Source organism: Protomyctophum bolini, assembly GCF_963924005.1.
Source record: "Protomyctophum bolini genome assembly, chromosome: 6".
In the NCBI taxonomy this organism is placed as follows: Eukaryota; Metazoa; Chordata; class Actinopteri; order Myctophiformes; family Myctophidae; genus Protomyctophum; species Protomyctophum bolini.
The window spans coordinates 34,975,956-34,991,303 of NC_137867.1; the positions used below are offsets into that span (position 1 = coordinate 34,975,956).

The 15,348-nt window shown below is 42.8% G+C and overlaps 2 protein-coding genes across 2 annotated transcripts; both read right to left on the reverse strand.

Moving 5' to 3' along the window:
• Positions 1-227: 227 nt before the first annotated feature.
• On the reverse strand, positions 228-7,067 carry LOC308316980 (ubiquitin carboxyl-terminal hydrolase 19-like; the record flags this gene model as incomplete). The annotated part of the gene is made up of 5 exons (XM_080765770.1): positions 228-2,363; positions 3,139-3,215; positions 5,178-5,274; positions 6,757-6,876; positions 6,966-7,067. 5 exons carry the CDS (start codon positions 7,065-7,067, stop codon positions 228-230), a joined length of 2,532 nt encoding a protein of 843 aa, XP_080621896.1.
• A 4,766-nt stretch (positions 7,068-11,833) lies between these two features.
• On the reverse strand, positions 11,834-14,673 carry cox6a1 (cytochrome c oxidase subunit 6A1). The gene is made up of 3 exons (XM_080765986.1): positions 14,543-14,673; positions 12,818-12,960; positions 11,834-12,152 (listed from the first exon to the last, which is right to left on the reverse strand). The coding sequence occupies exons 1-3, from the start codon at positions 14,649-14,651 to the stop codon at positions 12,060-12,062; spliced, it is 345 nt and encodes a 114-aa protein (XP_080622112.1). The 5' UTR covers positions 14,652-14,673; the 3' UTR covers positions 11,834-12,059.
• Positions 14,674-15,348: the final 675 nt, after the last annotated feature.

The following is a 15,348-nucleotide window of genomic DNA, read 5'->3' on the forward strand; positions in this document are numbered from 1 at the left end:
TACTGGTAGTGTGCAGGAGCAACCAAACCAATGTATTCCTTCACCAAACAGCAGCTTGGTCTAAGACTTTGCAGAGGTCTTATAAGCCTAATAACCATACCAAACAGGCAAAGTGGCGTTTAACAACGAGTTGTTGAGAATGGTATCATTCTCAATGGTATCAATGAGATCAACGAGCTGAGGGGATGTCTAGAATCTCTGCCCGCTTCCATCCATCTGCATCGTGATTAGTCCACCTCTTCAGGGTCTAGGTATGTCATACATACCTGGCTAGCGGTGGACCCAGAATAGGTGGGTGACGGCATCTCTACAGGGGAGTTCCGTCTGCGATAGAACAGGACGTAGGCATAACGTGTCACCACTTCATGTTCCTCCACACTGGAGACTGTTTTATCATCAAATTTACGCCAACCGACATCACTGCTCTGGCTGTCCTTATCACTGGGAAGGCGTGCGTAAGCTGTGTAGTGGCCCCCTATCATGCCTCCATAGTGGTTGATGACAGCATACAAGTCGTAGACAGGAGCCGGCTGCATCTCCTCCTTCTGGCCAATGCAGAACTTACTCAGGTCCAGGTTATTGACGGGAAAGTGGACCATGTCATTGATCTTGTCCCTCCAGATGAGGCTCCGGAAGGAGAAGCGCTTGAGCTGGATGATCAACACGTTGGGCATTCGCCACAACAGCAGCTGCTTGGAGGCTTCGCGGTGCTGCAGACACTTTGGACAGTTCCATGCTTCCTCTGGTGCCAGCACCTCAGGCTTTGTGAAGAGGTTGAGGCACTGATCCAGGGTGCAGTGTCCAGGTGCAGATGTTCGAACCATCTCGCTCACGGAACCGGGGTCCTCGTCGAACTCCAGCATCTTGGAGTCCACCTTGACACGCCCCCCCTTCAGACCTGTATGGTTTTTCCAAACCAGCTCCAGAGTGATGTCTTTGGGCGGGTCTGCCAGCATGTCCTCTTTCAAGTTCTGATCCTTGCTGTTGGAGTCCAGAGAGATGTAGAACTGAATGGCCTGACCTGATGATGACTTACTTGGTTCCTGGTAGCCTGACACTGCAGGTTCTGGCCTTCTGGAGTTTCCCTGGGAAGGAAACTGCGACACGTTGACTGAAAACATAGCGTAATCCCTGAGCAGCTGGGTGAGCCGGGCATAGGTGAGTTGGGACTCTGGCACACTGACCAGGAAGGGCAGGCCCACATTTGTCGTAAGGGGTCGACACTGTTTTCGGTGTTTTGGCCAGTGTTCAGACTGACACTCTTTATTGCAGTAGGCCACACTGTAGCATAAAATGCAGCGCTTCAGTAGAGCTTCTTCAGACCGAGGAGCTTTCCAACAGTTTGGGCAAAGCTGTTGGGTGTTGCAGTAGACCTGGAGCGTCTGCTCGACTCTGAGCAACACCACCCTCTCCTTGGCTAGCTCTTTGGACAGCACCTCAATGCAGAACAATTTAGACTCGGCGGAAAACACTGATTTTGGAAGAGAGTGGGATGTCCTGAGGATTTGCTGGAAACGGCGCTCAACCACCACTGCCAGCCGGAGGTTCTCTGGCTTGATCCTCACACTCCTGGAGATGGAATCGAGGACCTCTGCTGTGCTGGAGGTGTCCATGCTGACACTAACCAGAAACTTGATGGGCTTTTTACGAGGTTCTCTTGCAAAGAAGAAGATGGTGAGAATCTCCCGTTTCTGGGGCAATGGAACAGGCAGGTAGAGGAAGGGGTCAAAGGTGATGGACACCTTGGAGCATGTGGGACAGACAAGCTTAGACTTGAACTGTCCCTGGAAAAGGTCCATTATGAAGGAGTCATTCCTCATCTTGTGCCTCTGCCATGTCTCCTCTGCCACCGCTTCATCCAGGCGTCCATCCAAGTCCACTGTCTCTGTGTAGGGTTTGTTCTGGATGCGGTTCAGGTCTTCATGAAGCCCATCCAGCAGGAAGGCCATGAACTCCTGCGCATCATGCTGGGCATAACCAGTGAACTGACTGGCTTTACTGACCACTATGCTCTTGAGCTTTGAGGGCTCTAAGGCATGGTCAGTTCCTTTCCACAGATCCCTGAGCAGCGTGGAAAAGCTGTTGGCCATTCTGCCTTCTGTACCCAGAGGGTTGTTGTAGTTGATCTCTGCCCTAAATACTCGATCATGGAAGTAATCCCTGAGTTCTCTGGTGTTGGACAGGGACTGGATGACACTGTTCATGAAACAGGTATTTCCCAGGTTGATCAGTCCTGTGAAGCCAGGCACACACACCTTCTCTTCCTCATCGCTGGTGGAAGACATGTGGAACCCAGGCTGGATAAAACCTCCATCAGTCACTACACTTCGTGCACAGTTATGTCCATGAGGCCATTGTTCACCCTGACACAAATTTGAACAGCTATGCCCTGTTCTGCACATTGTACATGGGCTGCCATTCATGTTATTAGCCTCTTCCCTATGTACAATGTGACAATATGAGTAGAGTGTGTAGCAGAGTATCTTGACACTTCTAACCAAGAAGGCTCTGTTTTAATGTAATACAATGCTATTAAACTCAAGGGAACAGTTGACTAATATATCTCTAAACACAAACAGTAAATATATGTATGAAAACATATGACAGCAATAATGTCATCAATAGTGACGTCATTATCAACCCAGGTAGTCGGAACTCAGCAGAGCATTCACCTTAGAATTGCATGGTTTCTGGGTTTGAGATTGTGCACCAACTCAGTGTTATCAGTAGCACAACTTGGGTTAAGTAAGACCTGGAGCTGACGTAGAGCCTTGTAAGGGCGATAGACTTATTTCTCAACTGATAAAACACTTAATTACATCATTAATACAAATGTATATATCATCATCAACATAAGCCCCCAAATCTGTCCACAAAAAAAGAGCTTCAGACGACCCCTTGATGGAACGACAAATTTGATTGCATTAAATTATGTTAAAACTTACTTTGCCACTCTATTTGCCACTCACTCTATGCATGCGCATAGCCGCATAGTCGCATACCCTTACGGATTCAGACAATCGGAAAACTGATGAGAGACAGAAGAAACCCAACTATTCCGGATTGTCGTCCTAGTAATATATAAAATAAGAGATGATCCCAGTATGTTTGCAACATGATTACGGCGATGTTGTGTACCGATTCGCCTGTTCCTCTGCATTGGGTAGACTTGATCCCCTTTTTCACGCTGCTTTGAGATTCATTACCAGCTCCACCTACAGGACACACCATTGTATTCTGTACTCCTTAGTAGGGTGGTCCTCCTTAGCATCTCGCAGGCTGCTATACTGGTACACTTTTATATACAAAGTAAATTCCCCTTCTTACATTAGTTCTAAATTTGAACTAGTCCAAAACTCGCTTAACCTCAGATCAAATGCCTGGATGCGCTATGCGTTTTTTGGGCCCTGGGCGTGGAACGATCTACAGACCAGATTAAAATTGGCTCAAGGCATGCTGGCTTGATCCCGATTTCCCCTTTCATTGTCAATCTTGAGATGTGGGGACAAAAGCCGTTTTTAGAATTGCTCCAGTGCCTCCTTACCGCTAGGAAGGTATACCTTTGTGCCCAAACAACAAATTTCATGCCATATTTATCTAAACCACCCATCCCAGGGGCATATCACACTAGTATACAAGACTCATTATGGCATCAGACTTTTTCTTTTGAGGGGCGATAGCCCCTCAAAAGCTTTTGGTGTAGGTGCAAACACAAACATTAAATGGACAATTTGAAGTGTTAGTGTAAACACATTGCGTAACAAACATTGATGACTGATTGGCCAGAATTAGATGTACGAACAGTGCCCCTCACTTCACACAGGGCTTGATTTTATTTTTGATATACATACCCACACGTCTCAATATTTGCCATTGACAATGAAAGGAGAAATTAGGTCAAATGTCCACCAAATACAACATAAATTTGTGGCAACACAAACAATAAATGCCATGGACAAGGGAAATTCTACGTCATATGTAGACGAGCATATAACATAAATTCAGTCGTTTATGAGATGTATAATGATAAGAGCGCCCCTCACTTCACACGGGCGTGATTTTATATAATAGACTTGATGCAGGCAACGGAAACAGTACTGACCACCTCAAATCTTCAGTAAATTCAAATAGTTGTGTTTATTGAATGATTTGAGGTAGTTGTCAATACTGTTCCTGATTCAGTGTGAGGGAATGAACTGCCAGTTCACGTGACAACAGGTCTACAAGTTTACAACACATGCTGCTGAAGCACGTTGTGAGCTTGTAAGTCTGTTCTTTGTCACATGACGTGCAGCATTCATTAAGCTGCATGTTAGACATGTTTTTGATTAACAAAATTGCCCAAGAACAATTGTAGCCGCGGAGCCACAGGCCCAAAAGCTCAACGGTTAAGGATTAACCTGTGATGTCATGCCGTACTTTTTACTTGCGTTTTCTCTATTCACTTGGTCATTAAGGTCCACAGAATGAGAGGCCTGCTCTGCCGAAAAAAGTTACCACACCATAGACAACCAATATAAGGCAAAATTTCCCAAATGTCATCATGCTGTAGCATGCGTCAAACCAGGGGGTTTTCATGATTCTGAATCCATTCCAAGCATTTGTTTTGCATAAAAAAACACTCCTTGGCCTAAAAACGGCCATAGCCGTCATCACAAATGTGATGAGGTCAGACAAAAGTGATGAGGTCAGCACATTTGGGCACATTTTAGCAAGTGGATATGTCCGAATGTAGGCCAAGGAGTGTTTTTAATGCAAAACTATATGTTTGGAATGGATTCAGAATCATGAAAACCCCCTAGTTTGACATGTCACAAATACATTTGGGAAATGTTGCCTTATATTGGTAGTCTACAGTATGGTGTGATATAAAAAAAAATAGCCATTTTTTTCACAATGTTTCCGGCAGAGCAGGCCTCTCATTCTGTGGACCTTAGTGACCAAATTAATAGAAAAAACACAATAAAAAGTACAGCATGAGATCACAGGTCCTCTGGTCCTGTCCAATTTTGGGCCCATGGCTCCCCCGGCTATTGACAAATTCCAAACCTTTTCCAGGACTAGAGAAAAATAAATCCATTTAACAATATTTTATATTTTTATTATTTTAATATTTCATGACTGAACCCTAACTATAGAACAATTAAGCTCTATCCATCTTCAATGGGGCTACTGACCAATGACTGTGGGTTCCAGGTCGACAAAGATGGCCCTGCAGCAAGGGGACGTGCTTTCCCCCTCCAGTTTCACTGAAGAAGGTGTTGAAGGAGTCATCTGCTACACCAGGGGTGTCAAACTCATTTGGGGCGAGGGCCGCATTGGTCAAAAGGTCACTTGATGGGGGCCACAACCAGTTGCGGACGCACGCTCGATGTCTCAAGCCCAACACACACCGGCTCCGTCACACACGTCACACACGCCGCCGGTGTGCGATAGGTTCATTGAAAATGATGGAGGCGGCTGTTTTGACGCGCGGCGTTCGCAGACGGTGTGGGAGGCCCTTCAGTCAGTCACTGCTATAATATCTATCTATCTATCTATCTATCTATGCTCAGACCCAGCCAGCCAGCCAGCCAGCCACACACAGTGCTCAGACCCAGCCAGCCAGCCAGCCACATACATAGTGCTCAGACCCAGCCAGCCAGCAAGCCACATACATAGTGCTCAGAGCCAGCCAGCCACACACATAGTGCTCAGACCCAGCCAGCCAGCAAGCCACACACATAGTGCTCAGACCCAGCCAGCCAGCAAGCCACACACATAGTGCTCAGACCCAGCCAGCCACACACACCTCCGTAAGGGAGTGGTTGCACCACTCAAAAAATCTTCAAAAAACTGAAGAGGCTGGAGATTGGAGAACCTGATTTGGACATGATCTGATGCAGGACAATGTCACTATGACAGAAAGAGAAGATGGGTCTTCACACATTCACACACACACACGACTTTGTCCCTATAATGTGCACGGCACCGTTCTACTTCATCATATCACGCAAGAGACGCCACACACCAGTATGGAAGAGAGATAGTCACTTACTCACTTGTTGTAACTTGTAGGGATGCCACAAAGTGAACATCAGCCAAATTGAATAGTCGACAGCTCTGCCGATTAATAATCGATTAATTGAACCCACCCCCCATATTAATCAATATCAGATAAAACGTATAAGATTTTATATTATGCACATGCCATGGTCACATAACCATTATGTTGAGTGCATGCTTTGATGGTTACAGTTATATAATCAGTTTTGATGAGTAAACCGTTGTGGAGATCTTCTCAGTTCTCATTGTATGCTAGTTACTGCCATTCAGGATGGAAAATGAAATCCATTTGGATTTGGGGAGAAGTAGTTTCATAAGGGGCTGGTATGAAGTACTTGATATAAAGAGAACATGTTCAGTTCACTAGTCTACACTCTACTCTACACCTGCCTTCATTTCATCTGATTGTCTGTCTGGCAGGCACTTAACAAGCAATCGTTAACTGTGTCTGTTAGAGAGAGGGGCAGAGAAGAGTGGCTTTGCTCAACTTGATTTATACTTATATTCTCCACTCTGGTGAAGGTACATGTTCGATATATCATGCAGCCTTACTTATAAGCCTATATTTTGGCTATTAAAAAAAAAAAAAAAAAAAAATGTTTTTTTTTTTTTTTTTTTTTTTTTTTGCTTGAGGCAGGCGGGCCACATTAAATGACATGGCGGGCCACATTTGGCCAGTGACAAGACTGTTGGTGTAGCAGCTACACCAACAGTCTTGTCACTGGGCATCCGTCCATCAGGCTGTATGACATGCTCCAGACAGTACAGCTCCCAGCAGGCATTGCCCATCTGGACTCCGGCTTGGCCCACATGCATGGAGATACACTCACGCTGCATAGGAAGAAGTGAAATGCAGCGAAAACAAATGAGAACTTTGAATTGTAGGAAAATTGCTACTGGAAATTCTGAATAGCCATTACAGAAGACAAAAAATCAAAGCCGTCCTCCATGTCAAGACAGCAAGCACTTCCCATCTTCCCATCATTTATCACTTCATTACAGCAGATGGAGAGCCAAGCCATAGCCCGATTGTGGAGACGGACGGTGTAATCATCAACGTTTCCTGGTTCAAAACTACAGAAGGGTAAAACATGGCAGGCTAGTGGCTACATAAGGCTTTATACCTACAGTACTCCTTGATGCAAGCAGCCGTAGCTAGGTATAAGCAAGGTATGAAATTGACATTCTGGCATTCTGCCATTGACAATAGGTACATAGAAACCATAGTGACATAAATAGGGCATCTTTACCAGAGCCATGTAATAGAAGGCCGAGGCTCTGATCTTTAATAGCCTTTACGGTGAGCCCAATGTAATTGGCAACACCTGGGACAGGATGCAACATTACCCTACAGTGGAAAAAGTCTTCAGATAATTATGCTTGCACAATGGCACATTAACACACCCATTATCCATTGAATTGCTGTGTTTCCCCGTCATGAGGTTTTTCGCTTTTTACCTAGCCCAGTTTTTACCTTCTTATACAAATGGCCAGTGTTGGCAAAATATTACTTTAACACTAATATACTACTTATTACTTATTACTTAAAAAAAAGGAATAAAGTTATACTTTTTATTACTCCCTGAGAAAAGTAACTAGTTACTTATTACTTATTACTTTACTTATTACTTTTTTTCCCTCTCGCCTCCAGTAATTGCATATTTTGTCCCCAAAAGTCTTACTTTGCATTTTCAACATTAGCAGTCCCCCCTCCCCTATTCTGCAGAGTTTATTTAACTCTAAAAAGTGTACTGTATAGTGTACACATGATGATGGGTCCATTTGTACACATTGATTAGAAGTAGATTTTTTCGACGTGGAATATAGATTCTTCCCTATGCACAACTTGCAGCGGACAATAATGTTCATCTCGTCTCGATCGCGGACATACTCAAAATAATGCGAATACTTCCAAGTATTGAATGTTATAACGCTTTGTTGTGCCGGTGTTTCTGTCTCCTCCACCTCCTCCATTGTTAGTTTATTTACATCTCTTCTCTCTAACAGTGCAGTCTAACGAGTTACACACACTAGTTTAGGTTGTTGTTCCGTGTTCCGGACAGTTTAAAGCCCGCCCTTCTGCATCCGATACTTCACACATACGTACCGACGAGTGTGCATCGTTTCCGTATCCGCTCTAGAGTCTAGATCTAGAGCGGATCAGCAGTCTACAAAGCAACTCCACCCCAACCCAGTCTACCATTATAAATAAACACTCAAACCCACAGTTCCACCAAGGCTCGTGAAAATAGTAATAATATTACTTTTGAAAAAAAGTAAATGTAATATTATTACTCAAAATGTGAAAGTAACTAGTTAAGTTACATATTACTGGAAAAAAGTAATAATATTACTGAAAGTAGTATATTACTTAAGTTACTTGCCAACACTGCAAATGGCACAGCTGTGCCATTTTTTTTTCCAGTTCACGTTAAACACCACAGAAGGGTTGAAACATGGATGGCAGGCTGGTCCACACACCATGATGCGGATGCAACAATGACACAACATGACATTCATAATGAGTGTAAATCAAGTGCTGATATTTGACAAGATGCACACGGAACGTCTAAGGTGACCGGCGAGATACAAACAAAAAAAACTTGATTGTCAGTCGCAGTAAATTTGCAACAAACTGAAATTCACGTTTTGTTTAATAATAATTCATCCCAAAACGACACATTTCCAGAAAGAACTAGTTTACTTACTCACCATTTTGTCTGGTCGATGCTGAAACCTTAGAAGAGTATAACCCACGCCGCCTCGTGCTGTTTACGCACCACCGCCCGGCTTTATGATTTCCTCCAAAGACTAGATGTGATTTATAGAGGGTATGAGATAGAGCGTGACATCATCATCAAACCCGGAAGTTATGCGGGAATGCCTACTGAGTGGCAAAAAACTACTTTTCTGACCTTGACACCCCATACATCCAAACAGAAAAGTCCTAAATGACATTCAATTCCCATTCACTTTATGCATGCGCATACCCTCTATACTTGGTTGTGGCAGTGTCGCGCACACAAAATAACCGATCTACATGCTGACAACGCGAAATGTTGTGAGCTTGTAGACCAAATGTCTGCACTGATTGGTTCTGGAGCCAGCGGACAAGTCACCAGAACCAGGCCTAGAGGTGTTTTCATTGAATCTATCATGGTTCAAAAGTCTGATAAAATGAATACCAAATATTTAAATAATTAATCAAGCTACATTCAAACTTTAAGTTAAAAGCTCACACATTTGAATACTTGAGTATTTTTAAAAGCAAGTACTGCTGTACTATAAACTCAATTACTAGTTATGACTAAGTTAAAGGGATAGTTCAGAAGTTTTAGTTAGTTAGTTTAGTTTTAAACTAAACTGTATGAAAAACTAAACTAAACTAAAACTAAACTAAACTGTATTTCATACTAACTGTATGAAATACTTTCCATTAATATAGTGGTATTATTAAGTGAAATAACAACTCGCCCCGGGCGTACAGCCGGCGGAACAGCGCGACCTGGTAGCCTATTCCTAAATCAAAGTAAATTATGCTTAAACGGTTAAACCTAACCCTATTCCTAAATTTAACCCCAGTAAAACTATATGCCTAACCCTAAACTTATTTCTTGAACACAACTTGTGGTCCGAAGGCAAGACTGACTGAGCTACACAAGAGCCAATGAACATTTCATGCAAATTGCTAAACAGGCAGAAAATCAGGTATAAGCGTTTTTTAAACTGCTCAAAGTGGCAGAAGATCTGAGGGCGGAGCTTACTGATCAAAGTGACACATGTGTTCCCCATGAGTCAAGGAACAAGTGGCAACAAGTGCCATGACTTTTGGACAAACGAGGCATGAGTTATGCCTGTTCAAAGGTTTCATTTTCAAAAAATTGCCATAGCGCCCCCCTTTGACCTATTGGAGTAAGACTGCTTTCAGTGCTATTTGGCATGACCCTCTACCATACTGTACAGTTGCAAAAGCAGATATGACGCTGTATGTATGTATTAGGGACAAAATAATAATTTTCACAAACCAGCAATTTTCATTGGCTCATAAAAACTTATTTTTTCACTTAAAACAAATGTACAACGATTATTTGTCCGTATAGGTCCAAAGTTCACGTGTAGACGTTTTTGTGCATTTTGATCAAAGATCCTGGGTGGAGATACATTTCAACTGTTATATAATTCAAAATGGTGTGATCAAAAGGTCAGAGGTCAATAGTAATGAGGAGACACATATGTGTATCAAAGTGTCATTGCCGGTCAAACGGTTCATGATATGCACGTTCAAAGTTTGCATTTTCAATTGAGTGCCATTTGGCCAATCGTCATGGGCTTTGCATAGTCACCGTTTGGCATGGCCCTCTACCTGAAAACCGACTGCACGGTTCAGCCAGTCACGAAGTGACCAGAGTCACTTCGTGACTTCTTGGTCTCAATAACTGCCAAGGACTTATTTAACTTATTTTTTATGGACAAAGAAATAATATATATATTTTTTTTAAGATATATGGTGGCAGTCTGAGCCTTTTGGCGCCCCCTGGTGGCGGTGAAGTATTTCATACAACTTGTGAACTATCCCTTTAAAGCTCTATATTCTGAAAGAAATCAATGGAATTATTACAATGAGTGTGTGTTAGAAACAGGGGCCTGTCTCTACATTTTTAATTAACTTAAAATACAGGTGGATTGCTCATTTCAGCCTATCAGGAAAGAGTATGCATTTATTAGCTTTAAATGTATCCTGATTTTGACAGTTGACTTTGTCATGACTTCCAATCCTACTTTTTATCCTGTATCCTTTACGAGTTCTCTCTCCTGATTGGATAAAATTGGTATTCTGACCCGAAATTTTATTTGGCCAGGGGGAGGCAGTTTAGAGACCAGGATTACTGCATGTTTTTGTGAGGGTACCTACCCTAGGGGACATGGGGAGAACATGCAAACTCCACACAGAAAGGCCCTTTCGCCAACCCCCCCTCGGGTATGGGCACTGATGACGCGGAGGAGGGAACACGCCCCCAGCGGCTATCGAACCCAGGACCTTCTAGCTGTGAGGCAACAGCACTACCGATTGTGTCACCGTAACCCCTTCCCCCAGCATCCATCTATCCTGCAGGGAACATTATACAAAAATCACACCCATGTGAAGTGAGGGGCACTCTTATCATTACACATCATCTTATGAACGGAATATATGCGATTGGTTAGCTGATTTGCCCGTCTACATGGCGTACATTTTCCGTTCATTGTCAATGGCATTTAATGTTTGTGTTGCCACAAATAATCATATTTGATGGACATGACCTAATTTCTCTCATTGTCAATTGCAAATATGAGACGTGGGGGGACAAAAGCTGTATATAGGAGGGGATAGCACCCCTCAAAAATAGTTAATCTAAAAGCTCACGTCACAATAACACTCGTTAGCTTGTAGATCTACCCATTCTGGCAAAGAGATTTGATGTACAGAAAAATTCGGTCAAAGTACAGCGCCAACTGAAGTCCAGTTAAGTCTAGACTGGGTTTAAGTGGTAAAATGCTGACAGCATACCATCTCTAATGAAATCAAAATCAAGTCAGCATTTGTTTAGTTTACCCGTTATTCTTATCTGCTTGAAGTTTGTTATATCCTTTGACGTGGAACATCCATATCTTAACCTTCATAAATATAACCATTTGGTGAATATGGATGCTATATGAACCATGATATGGTTCATGCCAAGGACCATGATAACAATACCATCTGTGTCCCAGTGGAGGGACAGAACATTAGCATATTCAGCAACACAAATTGAGGTAATAATAGTTATGTTTTATTTATGTCGCATACATTTAAGCAGACAATTTATAATCTGGTCCAGAGTACGGTAATGTACAGTTTGGGTGCTTTCACTGCGTTTACAGCACAGAGGTAAACATAATGGAAATGATGAGAGTAAACTGAATTGGAGGGAGTGTGGTCCAGGACTGAAAATAAGAGGAAAGTGGTCCCTGTGCCAGGGTCTGGAGGAAGTTCTTTACTCGTCATCATGACCCTCATAGCCATCAGGAAGGGCATTCAAATGGGAGTTGTGGAAAAGGCTTTTGACACCATCTCCCCACGGAAAACGCTGCAAAACAAACAAGAATGTTGTTGAAATGATGGCAATTGTCTGTAATTAATTCTATAATTGAAATATAGACTATACTGTATAATATAGTAGTCATACAAAGAATTGTGATTAACGATTTAATTGTGTGGCCTTTAGAGCTTTGTAAACAAAAATTGCAAACAGCAGATATGACTGATGAAAATCACGTTGTGAGCTTGTAGATCTGCCATTTCCACTATTTTATTGCGATTACCGGTATATCAAATAATTGCGATTAGACGATTTTGCGACAGGCCTACCTCCTTATTACATAGTGAGTTATTCGAAAGTCATTTTCACTCTCAAATGTATTGTTTGAGCTTGTTGTTCAATGACTGAATACGTGACTGTTAAAAATGAGTTTGCATGCATATTACAGCACTGCTGTAATATGTAAGCACTAATGTTATGAGTAAAGTGAAAGTGTATTTAAAGTAACGAGTAAGATTCTAAAAACTATTCAAATGTCTAATTATTGAACATATGCAAAGTTTAGACAGTGAAATACAATATATTCCAGATAGTATTCTTTTAGGCAGTTATTTGAAAACTAACTAACTTGTCAGTTTCAAATAACTTTTAGGACGTTATTGAAAAAGCCATAGTCATGTCAGTCAGTGTGAATTATAAACGTTTGATGAAACCTTGTTGCGGATGCGAAGGTGGCTGTAAGCTATGAACTCTGGCTGTTCGTGGCTATGCTGCTGCTCTTTCAGGTACATGTTCAACATGCAAACTGCCACACCAGGTAGAGCTACCACAAAGGTCAGTATCTTCCATGTCCTTGCTGTAAAATAAAGGGATAGGAGAAGAAAGAAAACAATTGTTAGATTAAAAAACTGTGACCCATACATTAATCCGTGTCCCTCCCAACATGCATTTCACTTGTTACACGTGATCTGCGGGATGATGGCGGGGCTATGAGTTGTTTTAGACGGAAATTAAGTTAAGTAAGATAGTGGCAGCAATTTTGTGGTGCTTGTAACTTAAGCATTTCACATTGAAGCGAGAGTACAGGGCAGTCTATCGATAGGTGCTTGTAGGCTCGCCGTGCACTGTGGCGTGGTGTCGTGAGATGGGCCGCTAAGCGAGCAGCAGTCTTGCTCTGTGCTAGACATGACTGTAGTTTCCAGCAACGTCTCGCCATTGATGATACACGGCTGCCATCTTGCTAGCAAGACTTCCCATAGACAGCCCATTCATCCAAACAGAAAAATCTTATTCAATTGTATTAAACGTCAAACTCACCAACATTGCAGCTGTACGAAAAGCTTGAATTATCGTCTTACTATCTGCAAAGTGTTTGTTTCATTTAAAAAAAAGACATGTTATGAGGTACTTCCTGTCAAGAAATGCCTTGCAGATGATTATTTTTTTAAGTGTCAGAGTTTGGAAGCAACCTCCTGCTGCCTCAGCATTATGTGTAAATTCTAAACAGGTGGACGGTTTTCTCAGTGCAAACAGGTGGTTTAGACATGGGCTGTTGAGTGATAGTCAACGAGCACTTCTAAACTCTCCAAAAGCTTTCCGTACAGCTGCAATGTTGGTGAGTTTGACGTTATTTAATGCAATTAGATAGGACTGTTCTGTTTGGATGAATGAGCCGTCTATGGGAAGTTGCACCTAGGTAGCAGTAGCACCTTGCTGGCAAGATGGCAGCCGTGTGCATATCAATAGAGAGCCCACAGACTTTCCTAGAATTAATAGATGGCGCTCACACCCCCCCCCCCCCCCCCTCATTGATTGCTCTGTGGTAAATGCGCTGATTGCGGACACTCTGTGCCTTCGATCAGCCTACCATTGGTTACCTCAAATAGTCCTCCTGCCTACTTATTACTTATAATAGCAACCTGCATTCAGTGTTGCAGTTTCTTTTTGCATCCAAAGAGCCTCATTCATCCTTCAGTATGCGAGCCCGGCCTTTTTTGTTTATAGACTTTCTTGCTGACCTCTCGCTCCTTCACCTTGATATGGTACCTATTTTTTACAGTCTATGCCTTACATGCTAGCCCCTCTCGGAAGCCTAGGTACATGCAGATGTTAAGGCAAATACTGAATATATTCTGACAGCTATGATAACAACCAAATAATGTTAGCTTAACTAACGACACAAAAAATTACCCCAACAAACAAACGGGACACAAAATTACGCGTAGGCCTACGTTACATTCTGGGAATGAGTTTTATTTCCCTGACCCGAGTGCCACAACTCTGTTGGCAAGAACCACAAATCACCCTGGCTGTCCTCTGGTAGTTAGCCACATAGCCAATAATGCTAACTCACTCAGCAAGGTCAGTCTTGTCAGCCTGGATACGTTAAAACAGTTGACCATAGCCGACGACTTATCCAAATATATGTCTACAATTACCTGCGTCGTGCTCGCCGTGTGCAGCAGTGGCAGAGAGCTGACGCCGTGCCTGGGCCAGGGTCTGTGAAGACCTCAGCAGAGCTTGAGAGAGCCTTCCGAACGCGGCCATTTTCGTTTGGTTTTGAGGCAGAGCGAGCGGAAGAAAGAAGGGATTCTGTGGTGGAGTCACGTGCGGCGACACTGCCACGCCATCTAGCGGCGTGGCGTTGTACCGAGTGTCGCAGATACAGTTTAGAGTGGGCACCAGGGAAGAGTGGGGCACTCGATGAATCTTAATTGGCCACCTTTGTTGAAAAATAAAATAAGAATATGGAATATGGAAAATGTAAAGTATACATGATTTGGACATACGGCACATCATCAGAATGTATCTTTCAACTTGTCTCTGCCCAAAATGTTTTTTAAACAACTATAATAATAATAATAATAATAATAAAACTTTATTTGTATATCACCTTTCATGACATGAAATACAGCTCAAAGTGCTTTACAGAACAATGGAGAATAAAAGAAAAGCAATGCATTGACATTAAAACACAAGCAGTAATGCAATACAGTGAGGACATGAATAACAAAAAAATAAAAGATCAATTAAAAGCAATGTTGTAGAAGTGGGTTTGCTTCTACGGGCCGTCGGCATGGAACAAGCTCCCACTGTACCTTCGTCAGGCAGCCTCTAAGGTACAGTGGGAGCTTGTTCCATGCCGACGGCCCGTAGAAGCAAATAGCTGCTTCCCCGTATTTTTGCCATTCTTTTAGGCAAAGCGAGCAGGCCAGCAGGGGAAGACCTTAGGGGGCGGTTTGGG